Source organism: Phasianus colchicus, chromosome 1 (assembly GCF_987193195.1).
Source record: "Phasianus colchicus chromosome 1, bPhaCol1.hap1.1, whole genome shotgun sequence".
NCBI lineage: Eukaryota > Metazoa > Chordata > Aves > Galliformes > Phasianidae > Phasianus > Phasianus colchicus.
In genome coordinates this window covers 174,214,886-174,241,622 of record NC_143436.1, presented here as the reverse complement: position 1 = coordinate 174,241,622, position 26,737 = coordinate 174,214,886, and the positions used below count along the sequence as shown (strand labels likewise).

General features: G+C 36.4%; 1 protein-coding gene across 5 annotated transcripts in view; it reads left to right on the top strand.

Annotated features, from left to right (window-relative positions):
- Positions 1-26,737, top strand: part of NBEA (neurobeachin) — a 472,765-nt gene that overhangs the window by 409,215 nt on the left and 36,813 nt on the right. For all 5 annotated transcript variants that reach the window (XM_090133132.1, XM_090133143.1, XM_090133133.1 and 2 more), the window contains 2 exons: positions 4,680-4,832; positions 14,493-14,660. In XM_090133132.1, the coding sequence (XP_089989258.1) occupies positions 4,680-4,832; positions 14,493-14,660 (321 nt within the window). The remainder of the gene's footprint in view (positions 1-4,679; positions 4,833-14,492; positions 14,661-26,737) is intronic.

The window sequence follows — 26,737 nt, the reverse complement described above, 5'->3', positions numbered from 1 at the left end:
ATTTCATTGGGAAGCCATAAAATGATATACCCTTAACAAAACATATTAAACAGAAACGTCAGATTTGATGCAAGTGGTATACAATTATGATAGTGCTAATAGTGGTCCTCTATCACTCCAAGACATATTTTTAAAGTTTAATTTCTCAGCAGCTTGGATTTGTCACAGGCTTGTAAATTAGAACACGCATTTGGGGATGTTTTCTTATGCGAAGACACAAGGCATATAATACTGTTAACTATACCTTGGGGTTTTAGTAAAGCTATTAAAATAAACTAGAGATCGCATTTACAGACAATAAGTGCCTGTTGTAATATTAATTTTACCTTTTTTTACACTCCTCAGTAGCTTTACTACATCGCTCTTCACCTACACAGAGCCAAGCTTCTCGAACAGTTTGAAAGGTGGTGACTATTAAATGATAGAAAGCTAACCTGTCTTATTAGAAGTGTGAATGAAAGGGGAGCAGAGGAGGTTACCAGCTTGTGAAATGTCAAGGACAACTAGACAGAAATTACTGCAAATGGATTTAGATCACCAGAATCCCTATTTTTATTAACTCTTTGAACTCTAGATATTTATTGTGGAAAGAAATTACCCATGACAGCTCATGTACTCTATAAGATTTATTTAGATCCTTTGATATGTTTTGGCAATCACAAAGAAAGAAATATAACTTACTGAATTGCATTTGTTAATGCAACATTATATATCAGATGAATGGCACACAAGAACAAGATGCATGTACATTTCTTAATTGTCTGCGGATATTTCAAAAATACCAGGCACTTTTTTTTTCAGTATTCGTCCTCTGTGTCTTATTTCCTTTCATTCCCTCATTTTATGCCTGAAAACTAATGTAACTTCTGGGAAAGCTTTTTTACATTGTTATTCATTATGTTTTCCTTTATGACCTGTTTTACAGTGGCTGACTCAATGTTTATAGCTTAGGTAGACAATATTTAGAGATGTGTCTTTCATGTAGGTTTTTAGCTTGATGTAGGAACATAACAGAAAAGAACAACTTTCTCAAAATCATGATAGCTGCAAACAAGCATGCCCTTGCACATACCTAGGTTTACACTGATGTTTTACCACTTGTTATACTGGTAGTGAAATAGGATCTGCTTACCAAAGAAGTCAAGTGGAGAGCAGGATGGGAGTCAAAAGGTCCATCTGCTGGTGTACCTACTGTCACTGGAGTGCATTTTCCTCTGCTAATCTCTGTATAAGGTTGAGTTTAAAAATGACCTTTCCAAAGAATGGAAATGGTATAAGAACTGATGTTATATGACAAATTCCACTCTGTATAAAAAGGAATTAAAAATATTCTAATGAATAGTTTCGGGAGACAAGAAGATTGTCTTACAGATCTGTAACTAAAGCTTAAGCTAAGTAACAATACATAAGGTAAAATCATTGTCATTTGTACTGATTTTTAAGCACTGAAAAAATGTAAATCTGGCATGAGAATGCTTTCCAAATGTAATAAACTGTGCAAACAGCAAAGAGTAATCTGTTCTCCATATCTACAATGGATTGGTGGGTAGAACAAGGGGAAATCATCTTAGATTGTGTAATGAAAGATTTTGGTCAGGCCTTGGGTAAAACTTGCTTACATGGAAAATACTGGAGTCAGCTGATGGAAGGAATGTGGAATTGCCAACAGTCAAATCGTGGTACAACAGGGTGGACAAGCATCTGTTTAATCTGAGGAAAGGGCTAGGTCACCTCTCAAGTGCGACCAGCAAACAGTAACACAGATATTTGTTTCTGTCCTTAACATGAAAACACCCAAAGAACTGTCTTTGTCTACCTGTGTGCTTTATTGAAATACAAACTGAAGCAAACCTGCTTCTGAAACAGAGAAAATAGCCTCTGGCTGAGAAAAATACAAATAGGTTTTGAAAATAAGCCCATCCTTTGCTAGTGTTATCCTTTCCTTTATTCCTTTTTTCATTTTTTCAGTGGCTTCTTGGTTAGCACAATTCTCCCAGGGCCCTAGTTGTCATCTTTCTGTCTCTGCTGAGATTCCCTGCTGTCTGCTCATGCCTGTTGTCCCTGCCTTGCCATCAGCTTCCCAGCTCTGCCCTTGCACTCTTGCTCCCTCCAACCCACGCTGCCTCCAGCAAAGCATGCTCAGGGGCTCTGGGACAGAGTATTTCCCTCCTATCCTCACCCATCCCCTGCCATCAGAAGCAGGTAGAAGAGACAGCTTTTTCATTTTTAAATGTAGCAAAGTGGAAATACACGCATTAATAGGTATCTGGAAACAAATGATCCTTCCTGCCACACTGCTCTAGGCTAGCTTTATTTCCATGCTTCTGAATAGCTGAAGGCAGAATTAGGAGATTTTTTTCCAGCACTGACAAATTATGGGATGCCAGTTGTTTGTTTTTTCCTCTGCAATGGACCTATGTTTTAGTATATATTCATTTCTTATCTGAAAGAGAGAAGGAGATGGAGTTACCTGAGGTATTTTTAAGAGATGTGGTTAGTAGTGGAGACAACGAAATTCAAGAGGCATATCAAGAGGCATATCAAGTGATACAAAAGAAAACTGAATGGTTAATGCAAAGTATGGGAAATACGTAACTGGGAAAGGCACGTGTGCTATTGTTTGCATTTTTTGTAAGGTTTAATTCATGCTAAGTAGTATTCAAGTATGTAAACATGACTGTAGGCTGCACTAAAAATAATGTTGAAGAGAGACTGTAGGAGTTGTTTTATCAAATTTCTGAAATGCTATGTTTAGTTTTGTTACACTGACTGGAATGAAAAGAAAAAGGAGATGCATAACTGAAAAGATTAGGGTTCTAGAGAGGGCTGTTTCAGTACGATTTAGAAGTCTGGCACTGGTTAGTTTCCACAGCACAGGAATAAGACAGGTCAGGCTAAACATATACAATACAATAAATCTTACGAAGAAAGTTAATCACATGCTTTCTATTTATCCTATTTCTGTTTATGTTTTCTGCTATACCAGGCAAGGGAACACTAAATTACACTGAAATAGCAACAAAGATAAAATTTCTAAATGGAAATACCATAAAAAAAATTCATTGACTTAAATCCCTTTGTTTCAAGATACCATTGAAGTCAGAAGGTTAGAATTCAATTAAACACTGAGCATGTCTCTGAGTAACACAAATCATACAGGTATGGTAGATGTAAAATTTCACAGTTAGATCCTGGGATGTGTTAAGCTGAGGAAGAAAAGTTTTGTTTAGATATCTTTGATAGAATCATTAACATGCTTGCTGTTTGAAATTATGGGTTGGCACACAACCATACTGCATTAAAAAATAAATTATTAAAAAAGAGTGGAATGTGATTCAAACCTTTTATCCAAAATAGAAATACACTTTAGTTTAGCGTTAGACTTTTTTTCTTTACTAAATTCTTTTTCATTTGAATATTGACTTTCATATAACTTTGAACTAGTAGTATTTCAGCATTCTTATGTCCTTTTGAATTTGGCTGGTCTTTGAGACTATGCTCTTGGGCTGTCAGTTAATGATTTGTACTGTAGGACATGTTCCTTTTTGGCCACTTCTTAGTCCAAAATTAGTAGCTGTTCATTGAAATCTAGAGATCTGTGTCTACTTTTCTACAACTGAGAGGGCTGTTCTTTCTTCTTAGGGCTCCATTAAAGCAGACAAAAATGACTGTTTTTAGTATATTAAAAATGATGGAAAGAAGACAAAATAATTTAAATTGTAACATAAGCATTCATATATGTGTGTTTTATGATAATCTTGAAAGGCCCATCTATGCTTTAGCTGCTCTGTTCTCTATGGACATGTAGGCCAGATTTAATTGGATAAGCTAGTGTCTGCAGCGATTTTTTTTTACACTCTGCATGTCTGCAGTTTTGAAAGGACCACAAAGAGGTTCAGGTTTCAGGTGCTGTGACTTCAGTTTTGATCATGTTACACAACTGAATACCATAATGCTTTTAACAAGGGAATTTAGAGAGTTTAATCCATACCTGAATATTAGAAAGGAGATCCTGGGCTTTAAAGCTTATTTTTGTTGCAGTTCAATATTTTCTGGTAAAATAATAGGCAGTAACATATGGAGATGTTTCTTACATCAAAATGCATTTCTATTTAGCTATCAGGAAATTAGGAGAAAATTCCTGCTCTAACTTATTTATGATATATTAACACATTGCAGATCATCAGCTACTTCGTTACTGAACTTTCTTTGTTTAGACATCATATATTTATTTTTTAAGAACATGCTCTATTGATATTTTTCTCTTCATGCATTTTTGATTTTTTCTTACAGTAGAAATGTTCATTCACCCTAAATTCTATTCCCTTATATACATAATCAAATTGCCACTCTTGTAAAACCTCCACCTCATTTATAGTACTGAAGAGCCGCCATATGTGTTATTCTGAAGAGGACTCCTTGAATGATATGCACCGTTTTTCTAAACTTATGCTTTTCACCAGAACACATATAGGTGAAAAAAAGATAAAATATTTCATTGTAAAAGACTTCAAGAGTGCAAGTGCAAGAAAACAGATTATAAAAAATCTTAAGTATATGCGCAGAAACAAAATTGAAACAAGAGTGCTTTCATGGATACTGCAATAGCACATGATTCCATCAGCACCATCCAGCATTGCTGTATGATGTAGTCTTACTGTGTGTTTTCTCCCTCCTAGGAATTAATTCCAGAGTTTTACTATCTACCAGAGATGTTTGTCAACAGTAATGGCTATAATCTAGGAATCAGAGAAGATGAAGTTGTTGTGAATGATGTTGAGCTCCCACCTTGGGCCAAGAAGCCTGAAGACTTTGTCCGTATTAACAGGATGGTAAGTAGCACTTTAATTTCTTTTTAATTTTAATTTTAATTTTCATCTCTTTAGAGTTAGGCTTAAATAAATGAAATAGAAAGTGAGGGAAAATTTGCATTCTCTGTTATTTGAAAGAAAGGATATTTTTCAACAAAATTCAATTATTTTTGAGAAAGCATGAGATTCCATGAGATTATTCAATTATTCATGGGAAGGCATCAGATAGGCATAAGTTGGATGATGCAGGACAGCCTGAAAAATTTAAATCTGTTTCTCTTTACCAGCTTTTAAATGAAAAATTCGAAAGTTGTTGTAAGTGCTGGTGTGTTGCAAGAAATGTTACATTCCTTTCTCAAGCCATGTAATTCCCATTCAGAGATGAGCTGGAAGTACAGAAGTATGAACATTAGCCAATAACTGCAGTCTCTGTAGACTTTTTGTGAAAGAAATGATTTGATGTAAATTACCATGAAGTCCACTAGATTTAAGCATGAAAAACACTTATCTATATCAGTAATTTGTTGTGGTTTTTTTCTTGCTTTAATGTTATAAATAATTATCTCTGTTAATGATAGAATTAAAATGTTTGTTTATATTCATTTTAAGGATAAAATGAAATATTCTGATATAATGGCAATAGTTCAATTTATGGTTGTCTTTTGGAAATAGATCTTTCTCAAAATGTGTCTTGTCTATGTTGTTTATATAGCTTTTGAATCTGTGGGTTCCCATACAGTTGCAGAGCCATTCAGTTTTTGCATTATTCCCTACAGGGCTTTTGTTGTAGCACTGTATGTCTAGCAGTGTTATTTTTCTTATGATCAGTTTGGCAATTTAATTTCAAGAAATGTGTATTTAAAGAAAATTGTTCTTCAGGGGCTGATGGAAAAATAGCTGTATGAAGTTCAAAAGAATAGAGGAATATTATAAAAACAAACTTATTCCTGTGATTTAGAAGTGGCTGTGTGGAACAGTAAATGATTTGACATATGTACAACAGTCTCCTAAGGAAGTGATGGCAACCTCATCACTTCATATATGAAATGTACTAAACAAAGCATGAGAAATGTGTTCCAAGGAATAGTCCATAATGGGCAGGATGAAACTGAAAAACATTTCCCTTCTTATTCTTGGCTGCTTTCATTTATAGCTGTGTATAATGTAACATGCTTTCTAAAAACAAGCAATTGTCACAGCTGCTAGCAATAAATTCAAATGCAGTTTTACCACAAAAAAGGGGGGGGGAAAGGTGAACTGAAAGGATCATTACCCTCCATTTCCATTCTCAAGTGTGCAGTCACAGGTGAGCATCTCCAGGGTGCCCATGTCACTGCACAGAACCCTCTTTTTGGATTGTGGTTGTGGTGAAACCTGAACTGGGCCCAGGGGTAACCTTACTGAAGTTGATCAGCAATTTGGTTTTGACATCTCTAAGAACAGAAGCTCAATACCTTAGTGGCAAAGGGTAAACAAGCTATCATCTATTGGGGAATAAAATGAGAGATGTATATTGATGATTCCCTTTGGTGAAATTTTATAGAGGATGCTCCTTTTTTTCTGTCCTAAATTGTGTTTTTCCCTTTCCGCAAAGATGAGGATAAAGAGATCTATGTGCTAAGAGATCACTTGAAGAAAGTCTTCAACTTTAGTTTGTTTCTGCTTTCTAGAAAATAGCATAGGAGCTCTCTATAAAAAATTTTGTTCTGAGATATTAGCAGCTGTTGAAGAAAACAGCTGCTTGCATGTACTTGAAGTACAAGACTATCCCCCTTCATGACTATTCTTTCAATGAAGACTGGTAAATAAAAGCTGGAAATGCTCTTAAATATTAAACCGTAGCAGCACTAATGACTGTTTCTATATGTCGTATGCTCAGATTGCTGTAAATGGGATGAGATGGTGTTAAGATTCTCCGCTTCAACTAATAGAGTACTTTGCCAATTTCGAAAACCACAAATGATCTCCTTTTTGTATCACATTCTTCCTATTCTGCCTTCCACTCCTGTACCCCATGTGAGCACTGTGCTGCTGTTATACAGTTCTACCTGGAGGCATTTTCTGCATTGCCTTCCTTCTTCCCGACATTTCCTTTTAGCAGGAGCACGATCACCGGTCGAAGTTCAGTTCTACACAGATACATACTGTCTTGAAGTGAGCAGCCTGATGAAATTTGCAAATGATAACAAAGTGAGGAATGGCTTAGAAAACAAGAGAAAGATGCATAGATTTATTTGAATTAGATGCAGAAAGCACACTGAAAATAACCTTCAAAGGAAAAAAATAAAGATATTCAATGGGAAGCAGAAGTCTGTAAACAAAAATAGTACTGAAGGGGAGCAGCAATGAGGGAGGGGTGATAATGAGCAGCAATTAGATCAGATATAGCTCTATATCATATATAGCATGGTTCTATATAGCATCAGTGGATTTGGATGCCATCTATGGAGAGTTGTTGCATCACATCAGATGCATACTGTTGTACCTGCCTGTGGTTCTTTTGAGACTGCACCTGGAATATTAGATTCACTTCTGGGTGACTAGAAGACAAATAAAGTATTTGCATTTGGGAGCAGTTCAGAGGCTAGAAGCAACATGAAGAAATTTGGGATGTTAAAATAGTGTTTTAAGTGCTACTTCATAAAGTAGCAAGTAGCTGAAGTCAATGAAAATGTGTAAAGTAAGTACAGAAAGAAGTCACAGAATTTTTTTTTTTTTTTTTGAAAGATAAAACAGGTAATATATTTCAGGAAAACCTCCACATAGGGTTTATTAGGTCATAGGGCAAACAGCCCCTACACTTTCATTTTGGTCACTAGAAACAGACAGGTCAACGCAGGGAACAAATAGAATTGGAAAGTCTGACATTCCCTACCTGATGTCAGAGCCGTGTTCTGAGCTGGTCAGCAGATGTATTATTCAGTTAGGTCATTCCCAGGCCAAGCTCTGGCTGTTACACAAGAATCCATCTCCAGAAAAAAAGTAGCCCCGCTTTGGTGCTGACGTGTAAAACACAGCAAGCTTGTGCAAGTCTTGGATTTCTGCATGAGGTTTGCAAAGCAAGCTGAGAGCAGGTGTACAGGATGGCCACAGAAAATTGAAGAACATTTCAAGTAAGCGTTATCCTGATCCTTTGTCTAATGAAGTCAGTGGAAGTCATTTCATTTCAGTGAATAGAATCTGATGTGGTACCATGCGTCACATAGAGTGGAAACTTATTTTTTCCTAGCTGACAATATTTTCATTTAATCATACTTTTTTTTTTTTTTGATTGCTACCAGCATATACACATATATTATGTGTAGTTTTGCATGGAGATAAATACAAATCTTTTTATGAAGCCAACTTGCCCATTTACGAAAGTAAATATTTTCTTTCAATAACAGCTTACAAGGGCAAGCAGAGAAGAGCTTAGCAAACTCCACAGAGACACAGTGATATAAAAAGATGTAGTTTAACCAGTTGGTTAACAAGACTTACTAAAATTCTGTTCTAATTAATAAAGGGCTGACAAGCTTAGGTTGTTTCATTTGATAGTTCAATCAGGTGTTACACGTTTCTAACCAAATACAGAAATGGAAGTAAAAATGATTTCCCATCAAAAAAGATTGCTTTAAACTTTGGAAAATTAGACATACTATAAACACTGGAAAAGGCTCTCAGTCCTGTTATTTTAAGATCTATTACAGCAGGTTCTGAAGTCTCAGTGTATACATCAGGGATTGTTGCAGCAGTTTTATTTATCCATACAAAGCTAGACTGATTACTATGGACTTACTCATGAAACATTAATAAAGCACTATGTTCAATGCTAACATGATTATGGTCTGACCTCGGTGATGGCACAAAGGACGGAGGCAGAAAGTGTCCCTGATAACATTACCCTAATGCTAGGCTCATCAATCATAATCTCCCAGTTTACCAGGAAAAAAAACCCACGCATAAAACCTTCCACAGATGTGCATCTGTAGTCCTGCTCAGTCTCTCAATCCCCACAGACTTTGAGCAGTCCTGAGAGCCAGAAATAGAGCATATTCAGGCAGTAAGTCAAGCATGTTAAATCAAGGCAGGAAACACCACTGCTAAACACTGAAGCAGAGCTTTTTAAATAACCAGTCTTTAATTTGGAAACAAAAGATGCAATATTGTGTAATTCAAAGTTAATTATAATGATATTTTCATTATGGCTTAGACACATATTAAATTGCAAATTACAGTGTTGAGTAAAATGCGTTCACTGCAAATTATATTTTTTGAAAGCCTGAATGGTGTCCTGTTTTTCTTATACATATTTTGTTCCTATTACATAGCTGTTACTAAGATTGAATTCTCCTTCTGTCTTTGAAATGATTTATTTAAACTCTTCTGCTGCCAATTGCATTTTTGTACAGTTCTCTGGCTATTCAGAAGCATGCATAGTATTTCATAATTAAAAAGCTTTTTCAATGGTCATTAGATACATCTATTATGAAATCTCTGTGCTGCAAGGATCAGAGAGATTTATCGTTTTTGCTCACCATTCAGCAGCAGTTGGCATTCCAGTCTTAGCAGATAGGCAGTATGTAAGATTTTGTATTAAGATTTTGTATTATTTCATCAGTAGTAGCATGTTTGATTTTTTTGTGCCTTGCCAATGTTTTCAGTTAAACACATTCAGCTCACAGGTGTTTCAGTCTAACTGGGAAACAACACTGGGTTTTTCTTATTGGGTTTTTTTGGTTGTTTTTTTTATCACTGAAGAATCTATTTACGTATTGAAGCTGCTCACATAAAGTATCAGTTCCTGCACAAACATCCCTAGAGTAGCCCAAATATGCACGATACATTTGTTTCACTTTTATAAAAAAATTAATTTGATTAAACAAACAGAACTAATTCTAGATATCAGCATTTCTTTTTTATTGTGCAGCAAGAGTCAAAGATTTTACCGCCTTAAATGGTACAAGAAATGCTGAAACAGTAAATGAAATATTAAGCTGAGATAATCTGCATATTCAGAGCTTTTCTATTCTCCAGACATGCACAAAAAAACCCCACCAAACACTGATTAAGGCAAAATGGCTGTGTGTTAGAAAGGTGTTAGAACTCCTGATACTTTGCACAACATACGTTTTGCATTAAAATAAAAACCAGTGTCTCCAATTGGAATCTCTGCAACACATAATTCTTACTCCAAATTAGGATGAAAGTGTGCTACCTTCATCCTTCAGAAAGCTCAGAATTTAAGAGATTCAAGGCCAGGCTGGATGTGGCTCTGGGCAGCCTGGTCTGGTGGTTGGCGACCCTGCACATAGCAGGAGGTTGAAACTAAATGGTCACTGTGGTCCTTTACAACCCAGGCCATTCTGTGATTCTACGATTCAAGTGTTCTAGTTAAAAATTGTACTGAGGAGTGACATATGAAATTCTTCTATTTCCCCCAAATTTAAATTGGAAGTAGATATAGAACTCAATTCCACTAAGCAGTAACTTGCTAGTATTAATCTCACTTAGTTTATGCATAAAGATCAACTTACTAATTTCTATTTATATTTTACAACAGTTACAGGTCTGATTCTCATTCTGTGGAACATGTGTGCATATGCTTGCATGCAAACACAGAAAAAACACAATTCCTTTACTTCAAAATATTTATCTTTCTCTCTCTAGAGAGTTCTTTATTATTAATTGTAATACATAACAAGCTGGGTGTTACCTCATTTCTGTTTCATTTTACTTCTACATAATATGTAGAATAATAATGACAGAATAACAGAATAGAATAATATGACAGAATATCCAGATTTGGAAGACACCCACCAGGATCATTGACCCCAACTCCAAGCTCCATACAAAACTACCAGAAAGCATTCCAAGACAGCTGAATTTGCAAGGACCTCTGGATACCATCTTGTCAGTTCCTGTTCCAGCAGGGACAGCTAGAGCAAGGTGCCCAGGGCCACGTCCAGGAAGATCCCCAAGAAGGATACTCCTCAGCCTCTGGGGAGCCTGTGCCACTGCTTCAACACCTGGGAGAAGCTCTCCCAGTGTTCAAAGGGAAATTCTTGTGCTCCAGTTTGTGCCTATGGCCTCTGGTCCCTGGGCACCACTGGACAGAGCCTGATGCCATCCTCTTGCTCCCCTTCCCCTCCCCTCCCCCCTTTTTTTTTAGGTATTTGTGGACACTGAGGAGATCTTCCTGAGTCTTCACTTCTCCAAGAAGAACAGTCCCATCTCTCCCAGCTTCTTCTCATATGGGAGAGTCTCCAGTCTCTTCAGCGTATTTGTGGCCCTTTATTGGACTCTCTCCAGTATATCCATGTATATCCACTCTTGTACTAGGGGGGGCAGAACTGGACCCAGTATTCCAAGTGTGGCCTCACCAACACTGAGTAGAGGAAGGATCATCTCCCTCCACCTGCTGGTGATACTTTGCCTAATATAGCCAGGAATACCATTAGCCTACTTAGCAACAAGGGCACATTACTGGCTCATGTTCAACTTGGTGTCCAAGAGAACATATAATTAAATAGGTGATAATTGTTATTAATACCTCCAGTATGTTTTAAAGCCACAATCTTCTTGAATACTGTCTTATGTATGGCCATCACCTACTTACCTTAAAGAAATGTTTGTCTTTTTCTGCATGTTGTTACTCCTGTACCTACAAATTATATTTACACAGAAAATTCTCTCACCCTACCCCCTACCAAGCATTGCATATTCATGAAAAACCAAACCATGTACAGCTGACAGTGATGCACTCATAAATTTTCAGGAGGGACTTTCATGGAAGGGGAGCAGCTTGTGCATTAGTGCAAATTAGGGAGAAGGTTCTGCAGGTGCCTGTGCCAAAATCCCTGCCACAGCAGTTGTCCACCACACAGCGCCTGGCAGGTATTGTCCTTGCCACACCAGCATCCTCACAGTCTCCCTGGCAGTAACCCATTGGGCTTCCACTTTTGTGTGCAATTGAGAAAAGTATAGCTCCACATTACTAAATTTGTCTCTTACGTATTTCCCATTTAAGCATACAGACCTTTAAAGAAGCTTTAGAGCTCTTAAGATAGTACAATAAATCTGCTTAAAGTGTTGCAGCCAGGGGACAGGACATGTTGCCGTGGAAAACCAGTTCATTTGTGTAGAAAGTTATTAAAGAGCAGATCATCCTTGTGAAATACAAGTTCTTCATACCTGCCAGGGTCACTGAGACCTTCTCTGGAATGACAAGCTGTTGAGCAGCGGCTGGTCATGCAAGTTGAAACTGCCTCAGGGAAACGTAACATAAGTGTTCAATTCTGCTACCATGGGGGAGAGGATGTTTTAGAAGATAATGGGTGAAATATGCTGATTTGACCCAAGCTTATTTATTTATTTATTTATTTATTTTTATTTTATTTCAGATTTACTGTCCAACCTTTAAATAGTGTGCTTCTAACTCAAAATTCCATCATTTATCTGAAATGTTATTTGCATACTCGAGAAATAAAAATACTATTTTTGTCCACTGCAAGCACCTAACATTTCATTTCATAATCTCCTTTTTAATAAATGGCCACAAGCCAACCGTACAAAATGCAGAGTTTGGAGGAGAAAGAGAACTGTTGGTCTGCTCATTCTAAGTTGGTCAGAGATGGATACTGGAAAGGCAGCAGGCTTAAAATCCTGCTCTAAATTTTCTTGCATACAAAGGAACATTAAAAATTGACCACTGGAAAGTTAGGAAATGATTATGGTAGCATACTTAATTTTGTCCTTGTATGCTAACATCCTTCAAGCTGAATAAGGTAAAAGATCTATGAAAAGGTCATGCAGTTACTGACTATATGCTGCACCCATGCAAGACAATATAATTATGGATCTGACATTACTTATTTATTTAGAGACACACTTTGAAATCAAGTAGTTTATTACTAATGTATTTTAATATGATTAGGCAAAATTTGCATGTGATGGCCTTTGATTTTGGAAAGGGAGTAACACATTTTTATACAATTCTCTGCAACATTTGTTGGTAGGTTCTTGTAGAATCCCAAACTTCAGCCCCTGAAAACTGAGCTCCATGTCAGCTATGAAGTCTGAGCCTTCCCATCCATTTTCCTCAGAAATAGTGTTCACTGATTTTGTCAGAGAAGGGTCTGGTTTTCCATCATGACGTAGAGTTCCTCTTATATGTGAAGCACTGGGGAATGTTGGCCTGAATGAAGGAATTAGGATTACTCAAGAGAAAAAAAACAACACAAAACAAGCAAACAGCAAACACCAACAAAACATAATCTTTAAAAATTAAAAGTGCTAGATAACATTACATAACAGATTGCTGTCAGCTCTGCCTGTGTGCAGATGAAAGACAGTAAGCTTGACATAGATGTTTACATAATAAATTGTATTAAGGCTGGTATTCTTTTCTTCAGACAGAGCCAGGCTCTTGTCTAATGGTGCCCCGGGCTAGGACAAGAAGCCATGGGCACAAACTGAAGCACAGGAGGTTTCCTCTGAAAACCAGGAGCAGTTCTGTGCTGTGCAGTGATGGAGCACTGGCACAGGCTACCCAGAGGCTCCTTGACACGGCCCTTGGCACCCTGCTCTGAATGTCTCTGCTGGGGTGGGGGCTGAACAAATTGGCATCCAGAGGTTCCTGAAAACCTCAAGCATTCTGTGATTTCAATATCAGTTTTCTTCAAATAAGCTAATTGGAAGTTAGCGCTCAGATCTAAGAAGTGAGCCAAATCTACTCTGATCAACGAGAACTAGGTACATAGTACTGTACTAAAGCACGATTCTGATGTAACTTGGGCAAGGGTGCGTATAGAAATATTGTTAGTGGAACAAGAATCTTCATTTTAGTACCAGTTCCTGTTTATCTTAGGCCTTCTCTAAAGGTAGCATTGGGAATCAGAATTAGAGTATCTGACGTACCTTCTGAGTCAGCTTGGTGAAGGGATAAGGAGGAGCTATGTAATGCCTTCAGGCTTTGAAAGTTCCATTTCAGGCACTGATATCTACTAAGGATGCAAATAGTTTGATACAGGCACAGTGGCTGTATAATAATAATATTGCCATTATTCCCTCTTTCTAGCATTAGTCCCATTCCATATGCTAAGCAACAGGATAACAATCCTTGAACACATTTCTAAACTAGTAATGCCCTGTATTTTCCCTGGTGGACCATTCTCGTGTCAGAAATGAATGTGAAAAAGAATCTTTTCCTGTGAGAAATAAGTGAAAATTCACACAGAGGGTTGGTTGAGAACCTGATTTTGTCAATACAGCTTTGTAATCGTCAAGTTTCCCTCTTAAGATTTAAGGCTAATTATAACTAGTCAGAAAAATGTGGAGGAATATCAGGTTTATGAAATTGTTTTCTCACTTTTTTCAGTTTCTCTTGACGAATTATCTAACTTATTTGACAAGCCCAAATTAATTATTAAGCTCTTGCAACTAAGAGAAAGTCAGTGGCTGAAAAGAAAAATACTTTGATATAAAGCTGAATGAAAGAAAAATGTCTTTTTAGGTGTTCTTTTTTTTTTTTTTTTCCCACAATATAATTCTGTTTTTTAATATTTGAAAGATTTCAAATGAATTGAATAAGCCTGAACAGAAAATGTAATGATTCCTCAGTTAATAGGAGATGGTAAGACGTAATTTAAGCACAAAAGTGCAAGATGAAATTTACTTCCTTACTCTGAACTTCACTTGCAGGCCCTGGAAAGTGAATTTGTGTCATGTCAACTTCATCAGTGGATTGACCTTATATTTGGATACAAGCAACGGGGACCAGAAGCAGTGCGCGCACTCAATGTTTTCCACTACCTAACATATGAAGGCTCTGTGAACCTGGACAGTATCACTGATCCTGTCCTCAGGGAGGTAGGTGTTTATGCTATTTCATTCTAAAGACTGCTGTCATCTCAAAGAAATGGTATTTTTTCCATCTTTCACTGCTGCCAAAAATTGTAGGGTATGATTCAGAATTTTAACCCTTCAGAAGCAAGAATTAATTAGCTAGTGATGAAACAGATGTCCCAAGGTGTTTTCTTTGCTTGGATTCACTAATATACTCATATTTTATAGCCTCTTGTGATATGGAAAATCGTAACATAATGTACATTCTATAATTTAAATTCTGAAACTTTTTATAATTAATTACTTTTAGTTAGTTCACTTACTAGAACTGAAAAGCTAAATCAGAGGAAAAAATCTAAATTTTTCAACCAGATAATGTGGGAAAAATGTTTATGGATATGAAAACGCTTGCTAGATGGACAACAGAAATAATTCAGATTACTTTTGTGTTAATCATATAAATCATAATCAAAATGATGCCAACATAGAAAATGTTTGCTATTGTGCATATAAACATTTATGTTTGTATGTTTGTGCATAATATATGTATGTATATGGAGTGTGCATCTGAAATGGCATTATCAGGAAATCTTAAGAAAAAAAAAGTACTACTTACCTTGATATATGTTTTCTTCCAATTTCTGTATTTGTTTTTAGTAAGATGGTTAATTTGAATCATTATTTCTCCAATATCATCCAATCGTTGGATAAGACAATTGAAATTAGGTGGAAAGTGTGAAGAAGCAACAGCTGCTAGATGAGTACCGCTGTGATGAAGCTGTACACACAATCTTCCATTCCCCCAGATAGCTACCATCTGCTGTATGCAAAATAGTAATAATTTATACATTGCCAGCCGATGTGTTATTGTTTGTTTGTTTTTACATCTTGGAATTGCTCTGAAATCTACAGATTTCAGAGGGAAGTATGTTATAGAAAGCAATTCAATTCAGTATAATTCTGGGTTTTGTCATGTTGCTTTCTAGTAGTGAGTTGTTTCTTTCTACATTTGGTGCTTTTTCAGGAGCAGAACTGAAAAAAACATTTGGTTTCTAATGTTGCTATAGCTGGATTTTCACCTCATGTACTGGAAAGCTTATATTTTGTACACAGTATTTGATTGGTTTTACAAATGGACAAAATTGTATTGATATCAAATATTTGTTGCTAATGTGTACAAAATCATCTTCTGCATTTGAAACTTTGATGATGACAAGAGGCAAAAAAGTAGAAAACTGCAAAAACAAAGGAGCAATGGTTTTTAAAGCATAAAACAGGTGTCAAGCACCATGAATGCAAGGGATTAGCATAGTTTAAGGTCCTGATTTACATGGGCAGACTTCGATGTCTTGACTTTAAAAGATCTGCTCCCACAGGGCAGCTTGTAGGATTGAAGTCTATCTGTCTGTCTCTGCACCTTATTTAACATCTTATGACATGATGAGGCTCTTCATCTCTCCTGTGGCTCTGCTTACATGCATAACTTGTCATCAGAAATTTCAAGAAATTCGTGGAAATGTTTTTGTTCACTCACTTGTACATCTAACCCATGCCCTCTCAGTCAGCAGTGCATAAACCTCTTCTTAAGCTTTTATTTACGCCAAGTAAACAACTGAAAGCACAACTTCATCCTTATTGCCACAATGAAGATTAGCAAAGAAAATACATTGCTAGTAGTGAAAAGACAAAGACAAAATATCTTGAAAAAATAAATATCTGTTTATGAAAGTAGGAGACATTCTTCATAACAAAGCATTTGACATTTTGATGATCTAGTAGATGTCATGTTTATTTTGCAAGGCTCTATATATTGTTTTTTCTACATTTTCTACATTTTTTTCCTTATTTTATTCCTGTTTTTACCAGATATTCCAGAAAATAAATTAAAAGCAAAAAGTTCTTTAAAAGCCTGAAGTGTAAAGACAGATACATTAGACTCTATGCAAGTAATGATAACAGTTATTTAATGCATTTTATAATGGTAGGTGGTGGCGTCTGGTGTCTTAACATGGAAGCATGACCATTTAAAATCAATGGAGTTTTGCAGTTATCCAAGAAAATTCATATCTCAGCATACAAGCTCATTTGGTATTTATTTTCTGAATAAATGGGAACATTTCCTTGCTTTGGCACAAAGATAGTGAATGTACTGAATAAATGACAGTTAAAAAAGCACATAAATGCACATTGATTGGCAGCAGCCATTATCAGACCAATGTCCATGGATAGGGCAGTAGCATCTTCAAACTGTCCATAGCTAACAGTGTGTGGAGCTGAATCCCTGCAGAACCTTTCTAGTGAGATGAGGCTCCAAATAGTCACACTGAGGTCTGACCTGATTGAAAGGCATAATTTAAAAAGGCAGATCCCAGTGACCTACTCAAATTCTCCTTTGGCGTTTTTGCTTCCACCATTTTCTTAAGCACCTCACATCCACTGCAGAATGGAGAAGAGGTTACTTCAGTCTCCATTTGGTTGGAATTAAAATGTAGTCAAAGATGATGTGGCTTAACCCAGGTTGAGGGAGCTGGGTTTGTTCAGCCTAGAGAAGAAAAGGCTGCAGGGTGACCTCACTGCAGCCTTTCAGTCCCTAAAGGGCCTACAAACAGGAGGGGAGCCAACCCTTTACAAGGGTAGATAATGGCAGGACAAGGGGAAATGGTTTTAAGTTGACATTTAAGTTAACGTTTAGGTTTGATATCAGAGGGAAATTCTTTACAAAGAAGTGGTGAGGTGCTGGAACAGGCTGCCCAGAGAGGTTGTGGATGCCCTGTGCCTGGAGGTGTTCAAGGCCAGGTTGGATGGAGCAATGGGAAGCCTGGTCTAGTATTAGATATTGGGGTTGTTGGAGGCTGGAGCTTGATGATCCTTGAGGTCCCTTCCAGCCCAAGCCATTCTATGATTCTGTGATTCCTGCCATCAGCTACATCTTTCTCAAGTGCATGCAGGAGCCCTGAAAGAACTCTTCAGTGTTTGACACTCTAACGTGTCCATCCTGTGCTGTTTTCCTTCTTGGCCATTCTGGATGAAACCAGAATGGTGGGATAGCATTAAACTTTATGTTACTGAAGTCCCTGAAATCTCATATGTTTGTCCCTCTAAAAACTCTTTGGGAAGTTAAGATCTGCACTTGATGGGTAAAATAAACTGATTTCATTGTGACATACTGATTTTGATTTTTCAGACAACTTTGTGATTTTCTGATACCACTGGGAAAGGAAAAAAAAAAAAAAAAAGAAAAAGAAAGAAAAAGAAAATGAGAACAAAATGAAAATCTGGACTTAAATGCTCCACAGGACATATAAAACTGAATTTCGTTGTTTAGGTATTTTATGATTAGAATTTGGAAAATTCTCTTATTTTGTCAGTTATGGTAGCTTCTGCTATTCTGCACAGTGCATAATTGTTTACATATTATAATAAGGAGGAGGAAAAATGTGTTGTGGAATACATTTTTTTCATTACAACCTCTTACATTTTATTTTTACTTTTTTAAAGTAAAAGCAGTGAGGAGGAGGCTGAAACTTGAAGAACAGCTTAAGGATATTGACTCATTCTTGCTTGACAGGTGAAATCATGGTTGCAGCACTAACCACAGCAATTACAGCATTAAAATGTCAAGAAATTAGAGGTCAGAATAACAGATAATTTTCTTCCTTTTGTCAGATTAAAAGTTGACGTTCTTTGACAGCACAGGATCTCTAGCTGAGAAAATTATGACAGCTTAACTCATCTTGTACTTGTAAAGCAGTAATTGATAATGAACTTTACTATGACAGCCTTCTCCTGTGGAGAAACATGACAGAACATCACTGGTACAAAGCCTGTATCTCTTTTTAATATGTAAACAGTAGTTATATTGGACATTAGATGTTATTTGGAATCGTCTTTACTGTTAGTATACATCATAATCCAAATCATTTCCACCGGACAGATTCAGCTGACTTCAGAGGGCTGATGCTCAGAATGCTAATGTGTAACGAACAGTATCTGCAGTGTAGTTTGCATTATTGGTTTTGTGTTATTTCATTAGGAAAATATATATTCTCCTCTCCCAATATCTACAATATCCCAATACCCTCCCCAGATATCTACAGCTTTCAGGACCCCTACTTCCTGCTGTGACCCAATCCCCTTTTTTTTTTTCCCTTCTCTCAATTGCTGCTTGTCCAAGTTGAAATACCTGTTGAGATTTTTACAGATACCAACATCTGAACACCTTGAAATCTGAATAATCAGAAATCAATAGAGTTGTGGTTTTTTTCAAGTTAGGAACTTGTTTCTGCATGACAGTGTTGTGGCTGGAAAGAAACAGAATAGTTATCCTTGCCATTAGGAAATGCAATAAAAGAGCTGAAATTATAGATCAAACTCAAAATATTGTTCAGGTAGTATATAGTGGATTGATCCCATGCATTTCCAAAAGCATAACCTCATAATATTTCAGGCTTTCGGTTTATTTCTTTAAAATACTGTCAGATCACTCTTTATTTCACATTCAATTTGTTTGTGATTAGAACTATTTGAAAAGGTAAAGTTAAAAATTATCTTACACAGTTGTTTTTTGCACTGTGCTGTAGGTTAACTTCTTGACTTCTTTATATTCAATGTGAGCTACAAATGCAGCTAAGCTGCACATCATGGGGACTATCCTGCCAGTATGCTGCATCTTCAGCAGAAGCTTGCATCCCTTCAGTGTGTTGAGAATCATAGAATCATGGAATCATTAAGGTTGGAAAAGACCTCTGGGGTCATCTAATCCAACAGCACATCTACCACCGATATTGCCCACTCAACTTTGTTCTTTAGTACCACATCTACATATTCTTTGAACACAAGAAAGGGAGGCGAGACAGTGGAAAGTTACTGGGCTCAGATATTTATTCTGAACCTGTTCTGAAACTCAAAATACCTGAGCAAATTGAGAAATTATTACAGTTGTCAGTATTTGACAGTCAGTTGCTGTCCTAAGAGTACAGTTTTGCTGGCAGCTAACAGAACATATGGCCTATGCAATATTTATTTCTTTGGTGGTGAATTGATATTTAAATAAGTTGAAAAGTCATAATCATGCAATAGTCTTACAGTGCATTTCAGTTACTCTCATTTCTGGGTTTTATTTTTCACATTATATTTTCTTCTGTTACCTCTATCTTTGATCTGACAAGAACAACAAAGCATCCCTCTGGATCTGCTGTAGTGAAATATGCCCACAGGAAGCAGAGTAGATCACATCAGTTTTCACTTTTTTTTTTCTTTTCCTTTCTTTTTTTTTTTTTTTTCCTCTTCCTTTTCTCCCCCTCCTTGCTGAAACACTCTGCTACTACAGACGGCTGACATGATCGGGCTGTCAAGACTCAGCAAGATAGATATATCTTTAACAAAGGGAGGGGGAAGGCAAGCCTTTCCCTGGTGGCTGAACCTGGGAAATTTATGAGGAAAAAATTAACACGCTGCTCTAATGGCACTGTATAACACTTCCAATGTAACACTAGCCCCTGTGACCGTGTGCTTGTTCTTGCTTTTGCTCGGAGGTATTCTTCTTTATTCTTATTTCATTGGTAACTTGTTAGATCTTTCTCTGCCGGGCACGGTTTCTTTGATGTGACAAGAAAATCAAAACCACCCCTATGGATCTGCTTGATTGAATTGTACCCACAGCACTGGCCACTTCTATATTCAGTTGTGCTTAATTATCTCCATACAAGGAGCAGCCTTCGCTTCCTCTCTTGGAGCAGCACTGACTAAGCATTGACATGGGTAGTTGTGAAGTAAGTAGGAAACAGCAAGCAGGATCAATATCTACTTCTCTCTCAGTGAAGTGAAGGAATCTGTAGAGCAGAACCAGTCATTCAAGCAAAAACCGTCACTGAAGTGAAATTATTTTCTTATGTGCTGTGGGCTCTGTTCTTCACTGAGAAATGCCTACTTCAATTGGGTTTTGTCAAGAACTCTACATCCCCTGCATTTCCAAATATCATCTTTTGAAGTCAAATAAAACATTTTTTTTCCACATTTTTGCCCACTCTGGGGAAAAAGCACCTTGATTAACTAATAATACTTTAATACAGAATCTTTTCTGTATGACTGAACCATAGAAACACAGAATTGTAGGGGTTGAAAGGGACCTTGAGAGATCATCAAGTCCAACCCCTGTGCTAAAGCAGGTTCCTTACAGTAGGTCACACAGGTAGGCATCCAGATGGGTCTTGAATATCTCCATAGAAGAAAATTCCACAACCTCTCTCAACAGCCCATTCCAGTGCTCTCTCATCTTTACAGTAAAGAAGTTTTTCTGCATGTTTTTATGGAAATTCCTGTGTTCAGATTTTACGCCATTGCTCCTTGTCCTATCACTACACTGATAACTGACTTACTTAGCTGACAAGTCTTCATCTAATCAGTTTAAAAAAATATTTCAGATAATTAATTCATCAGAGAAATACTAGGATGAGTTTGTGAATAACTCGTAGCCCAGGAGACGTCTCAATCTTCTCTGAGTATTATTTGGAATAATTTTCTGACCATTTCTTATAGAGTTTACTTATTTCTGTACATTTTTATTCATATCATCCAGGACTTTTACCCAGATCAATTTTAGTGTTTTGCCCATATAAAAAAATCCATAGCCCGTAGCTATTATCACTCTCTTTTACTGCAGAAGTATGAAAAATAGACCTGTTGTTTATGACCATTTCTTCTTTATTGTTTGGTTATTTTGTTTTTCTCCATATGGATGACAGGTATACCAATTATTTGTCTTTAAAATTAGCAGCAAACATTTTAACATACACCCAAAGTAATATTTTATGTGAGAGAGACAGAGAGCAAGAGAGATAGGGTGAAAATTACTCCTGCTGATTGTAAGAGAAATAGCTTGAAGGGGCTTCTTTTTGCCTATTAGCACAGATTTCAGTTATATTACCCTGTCATTACCTCAGCATAAATTAACTATTATTCAAAGCATTTCACACACACGAGTTTATTGGAACAGATAATATTCAGTCTAAGCATCTAGTCATTCATTTAGAAAGATGCAAAGCTGAGCTTTCTAAATGTTTTAAACATATTGATAATGTGCCTCTTGAATGCCATTTTGAAGCCTATGTACAGTATATCTATATTATTGTTTTCAATTTATGTCAAAAACAAAGTGAAATTTTGAAGAATGTGTGCTGGGAAATACTCCAAACAGAATTATTTCTTTATAAGCTAAGCCCTGAAAACAACTGAGAACATTTACTTTAAATTTAACAGTAGAACCTATTTCCAAAACTGAAGTTCTAATATACACCAAAGCTTCGTGAATGTTATGTATGACACCTTTCAGTTTGTACCTACTTCTCTGTCAGTCTCTTTCCAGTGTTTAGTTTTGAAGGTTTTCCTGTTCTCTGAGATAGTTCTTGTGTCCTGTGGTGGATAAACTGACAGCTGGCAGATGTTTGGAGACATCATAACCACTGAATTTGCTGTAAGAAATATGTGCTTTGCAAACCTAAGAGCACCTTCCTAGGATGGGAAGAAGGCAGGATATGTGAAAATGAGAGCTTCTGCTTTCTGTTCAGTACTTATAGTAATTATTCATAAGGTAAAAAATATTATGTTCATTACATTTTTTTTTCCACAAATTTGAGATAAAAACACTAAGCAAGAATAAAATATGTATAGTAGATACACTGCCTTGCTAAGTCTGTTCTGCATTCCAAGCATTAAAAAAGTCTTCAGTGATCATGTTTTATATCAATAGTGAACCAGAAGGAATAAAGCCACAGCCAAAATGCATTCTTTAATGATTAAGTGCCCTTCCCTCTTTTATTACTGCAAGATTTCAGGCCTGTTCTGTTGTTTGCTTCTCTGTTTTCTTTCTTTTATTTTATGTTTTCCTACAGGGCATGTTCTTAATCTTAAAATAAGTAGTTATAAATATGTTGTGTATCTTCTGTGCAATGACTTTCTGAAATATTAAGATTTTTTTTTCTTTCATCTGGCAGTTGAGACTACTCATTTGCTTAGCTATTTAGAAATGTTTATTTTCCACTACAGTTATACTCTCTAGACTTGATTGTGTACCTTCATTTATTTACTTCACCATTGAAAGATTATGATGTCCCACAGTTCAAAAGATTGCCTGCTTACAATCATCTGAATTCGTAGTGTCACAGAATCACCAAAATTGGGAAACACCTCCAAGATCATCCAGTTCAACCATCTACCTACCACCACCATTTCCCCACTAATCCGTGTCCCTTAGTACAACATCTAAGTATTTCTTGAACACCTCCAGGGATGGTGACTCCACCACCTCCCTCAGCAGCCTGTTCCAGCACATTAATTCCTCTCAACTAATGGCCAAATTGCAGTGGGATATACCAACAGTCACTAATAGACACCTTTGGTCTTGGTTGAACTTTCCCTTGAATGTGATATGTTATTCTATACAGTGGTTCACCAGAAATATTTGAGAGAGTTCAGAGAAGAGCATCCCAGTGATGAGAGGACAGAGATGAGTGGTTTATGGGCTCAGGGCTCAGCTGGAAATAATAGTGAAAGGTGAAATGTAGCAGAAAAGCAGAATCATAGAGAGTTGTTCATGCTAGCTTGGAGAGAGATATTACTTGATTTGATATCAGTGTAGCACTGATGATCAAATTCAGGAAAAGTCAGGCTTAATGGCAAAAGTTTTCTAAGATCTGCAGGCTGCACAAATCTCATATGAATAATTGTAGAAATGTCATTGGATGAGTAATTTCAAAATAAAATTGGCAATGCATTGTTAGAAAGCATCGTGTGTAGAAAACCCTAGACTTTTCCATCTGTATATCTTGATCTGCTATGTTACCTTTGTGCAGGTAGCCATGAGAATAATAAGAACCTGAGTATTCTGTTGATAACTCTATGTCAGTCTGTACCTCTTACAATTACATTAACTTCCATCCTGAGTCATTGCATCTTTTTTTGTTCTGAAATTTTTGAAAAATCAATAGTTTATCTAGGAATTTGTTTTTTAAATTGATACCTTATTCAATATATGCAATTTAATTCTTTGGAGTTTTTTGCTGTTCTAGCCTTGCTGTCTGGAAAATTGGATATTTGGTCCTCTGCTGACGTACATAGACTGAAGTCATTCAGTAGGTGAAAAAATGTATTCAAAAGATGTGCGGAGCATCTTCCATGTATAGATTTCTACCCCTATTACACATCCTACAGCCAAAGTCAGCTGTATGTAGTTTAGATCAAATCCCAAAAACTAAGTCCTGACCTAAATATTCATGCTCCTTTTTTAGTTCTTACATTGCAAATTTTTGTCAGAACTTCACAGAAAATGTATAAACATATAGTAATTAATAACATTTGAAAGAAAGATTATTAATGAAAATGTGTGAGCCTTTCTTAATACAGCGGGCCACACTAAGGAGCAGAATGTAATCAAAGTGGAAGAAAAGTCAGCAAAAAATGAAAAAAAAAAATCTCTTAAAACAGGTGTAAAATCACTTAATGAAGAGAAAAAATAAAGGGCAATGTTGAGGAATTTAAGAATCTTTATTTTGTTTTAAAAATCACCCCCTTCTCAATAAATAAACTTCTTGTGCAGAGGCTTTACACGCATTTATTGTAAATTTTAAAAAGTTTAACTGTGATTTTTTTAAGATCATAGTTCATCTTTTAAAATAAAAAAAAATATGTAGTTAAAACCAGCTGTAAGAATGCACTGTTAAAGCTCTCAGCCACCAAGAAAAAAATTAATTAGAAAAGAGTGGATGAAATTTCAGAGTTTTAATGAAACCTCCTGCTGATATTACTGTTGCATTTTTACGATAGGATGCCTATGCTCAAGGGCCTCTGCGCTCCTTAAAAATGACAATTAAAAACATGCAGTATGTCTTAAAGCCAACAGCAAGGGCAGCTAATAAATAGAATTAAACCTGATGAGGTCCCCAATAATTTCTCCCTTCTAATGGCATACAGTAAAATTTTACAAACGCATAGGAGGCAGAGCGCTGTTCAGATGACATCAGACTCCCTGAAAACCACGGGAAGCAGCCCAGTGCTACTTCCTTGGCTCCACTCTCAATTATTCCCTAATGCACTTAAAATGTCTACGGTACTTATGTTTTTATTCCCAACCCAGATAGTCCTTCCCTTTGTTCTGGCAACTGCACAGGTGCTGGCATAGCTGGGCTCTTTCTGCTCTTGTGACCTTCCCTAAGCATTAGAATTAAGAGCCATTTGATCATACCAGTTGAAAATCAAGGGTCCTTCAGATACATTCACTCTCACAGTTTCCTCAGAATACAACTGGTTTCTTTTTTGCTTGATGCATTGAATGTTGAGAGCTGAGTACAGATCACAATGACTGCTTCCACTTTCCAGACAGGGTTGCAGAATAGGGACCAAGATACTCAGGTTTGCTGTTTGTCCACACAGGGCTTCATGTTTCTTTCCCCAAAGATCTTCATGAACATTAGAAGTTTACTCTTTCCTCTGTCTCAATGAAATGGAAAAATAATGAAAGATTTTTACAAGTATTATCTCTGTTTTGTAGTATTTCTACTCCCAAAGAGTAACTGGAGCTTTATTACTGTGGGAACAGTTATAAATAACATTGTCCTCACTGCCATGGAATAAGTAGCTTCTGCTTTCAATTCAGTCTTCTGATTTGTGTAAGTGGTGATTCATCAGTAATACTTGAGTTTGAATTTTTTTATTATTTCTAAATTTTATATATATATAAATATATATATACACATACATATACATGAAGCCCTGAATATGCCCTAGTGTTTAACTGACTAAGCCAGGGTGAGCAGCTTCTCTTCATGTCTGAAGAAAAGAAGCAAGAGGGAGGAATAAAGAAGGGGAAATAGAATTGCTTGGGATGATGGACATTTACAAAACTCCTGCCGCCTGGTGGAGAGGATGGGAGATTGAGATGAAGGTCCAGTAGGAATACATAAAAAACAAAGGAGGAAAACAAGACAGAAAGGACATTTGGAGTGTTTGGCACAAGGAGGGGTAGAGGGAAAATGTTAATAATGTGGTACCTGGGGACCTTATAGAAGCCATGAAGGAATTACTGTAGGTCCACAGAGCTCTTGGAATGGTTGTTAATGCAGAGAAATGATGTTTGCAACCTTCCAGGGCTTTATGAGATTTCTTTTTAGTCTTGACATTTGGAACTGTATTTTCATTAGTAAATTGACTGAGGCATTATTTAATGCAGTAAGGCATTTCTACACACACACACACAAAACACCTTTATTTTAAGTACTTTTGATTGGTAAATTTTAGCAGATTTCTAAATTCAGTGGATGGTGTTTTTAAAAATATTGATGACAATTTTTAGCCTGGCATAACTGAAACTTCAGGCTTTCTGGCTGCTACTCACTGCTTTTCACATGTGGAAACAATCCCAGACAGCAGCAGTGGTTGTTGTTTTTTTTTTTTAGAATGCCTGTAAATTTTAGTGACTGCCAACTAAGGGATGCTAATGACAGTTTTCATATAATTTTTCTATTCCTTTACTTCCTCTTTTTTAGTCTTTGGAAATCTGTAGTGGTTCCAGTCAAAAAAGAAGTTAGCTTTAAAAATTTAGAGGATTTTTTTTTTTTTTTTTTTTTTTTTATTTCTTACCCAAGGAAATGTAAAAAAAAAATCTGCTTTAGACAGAATTGAAATGACTTTTCATTATTGGAGACAATGTGTTTGGAATTCTAGTAGCCACTCAGAAAAGAATGTTGATGTCATAAATTTACTCTGCTTGAAAAAATATAATTTTTCCATTCCAGAGGTCTAAAAATAAATTAAGATTTCAGTATACTGGATTATATTTCACATGAAAAAAAAAAAAAGAGAGAAAATTAGTTGAAGTATGTCATTAGGGAGAGGAAAGAGAATGCTTGGCTTGGAAGGAAAACCTTAGGAAGTAGGACAAACCTAAGACAGTAATGGAAAGAAAGAAAGAAAGAAAGAAAGAAAGAAAGAAAGAAAGAAAGAAAGAAAGAAAGAAAGAAAGAAAGAAAGAAAGAAAGGAAAGAAAGGAAAGAAAGAGGAAGGAAGGAAGGAAGGAAGGAAGGAAGGAAGGAAGGAAGGAAGGAAGGAAG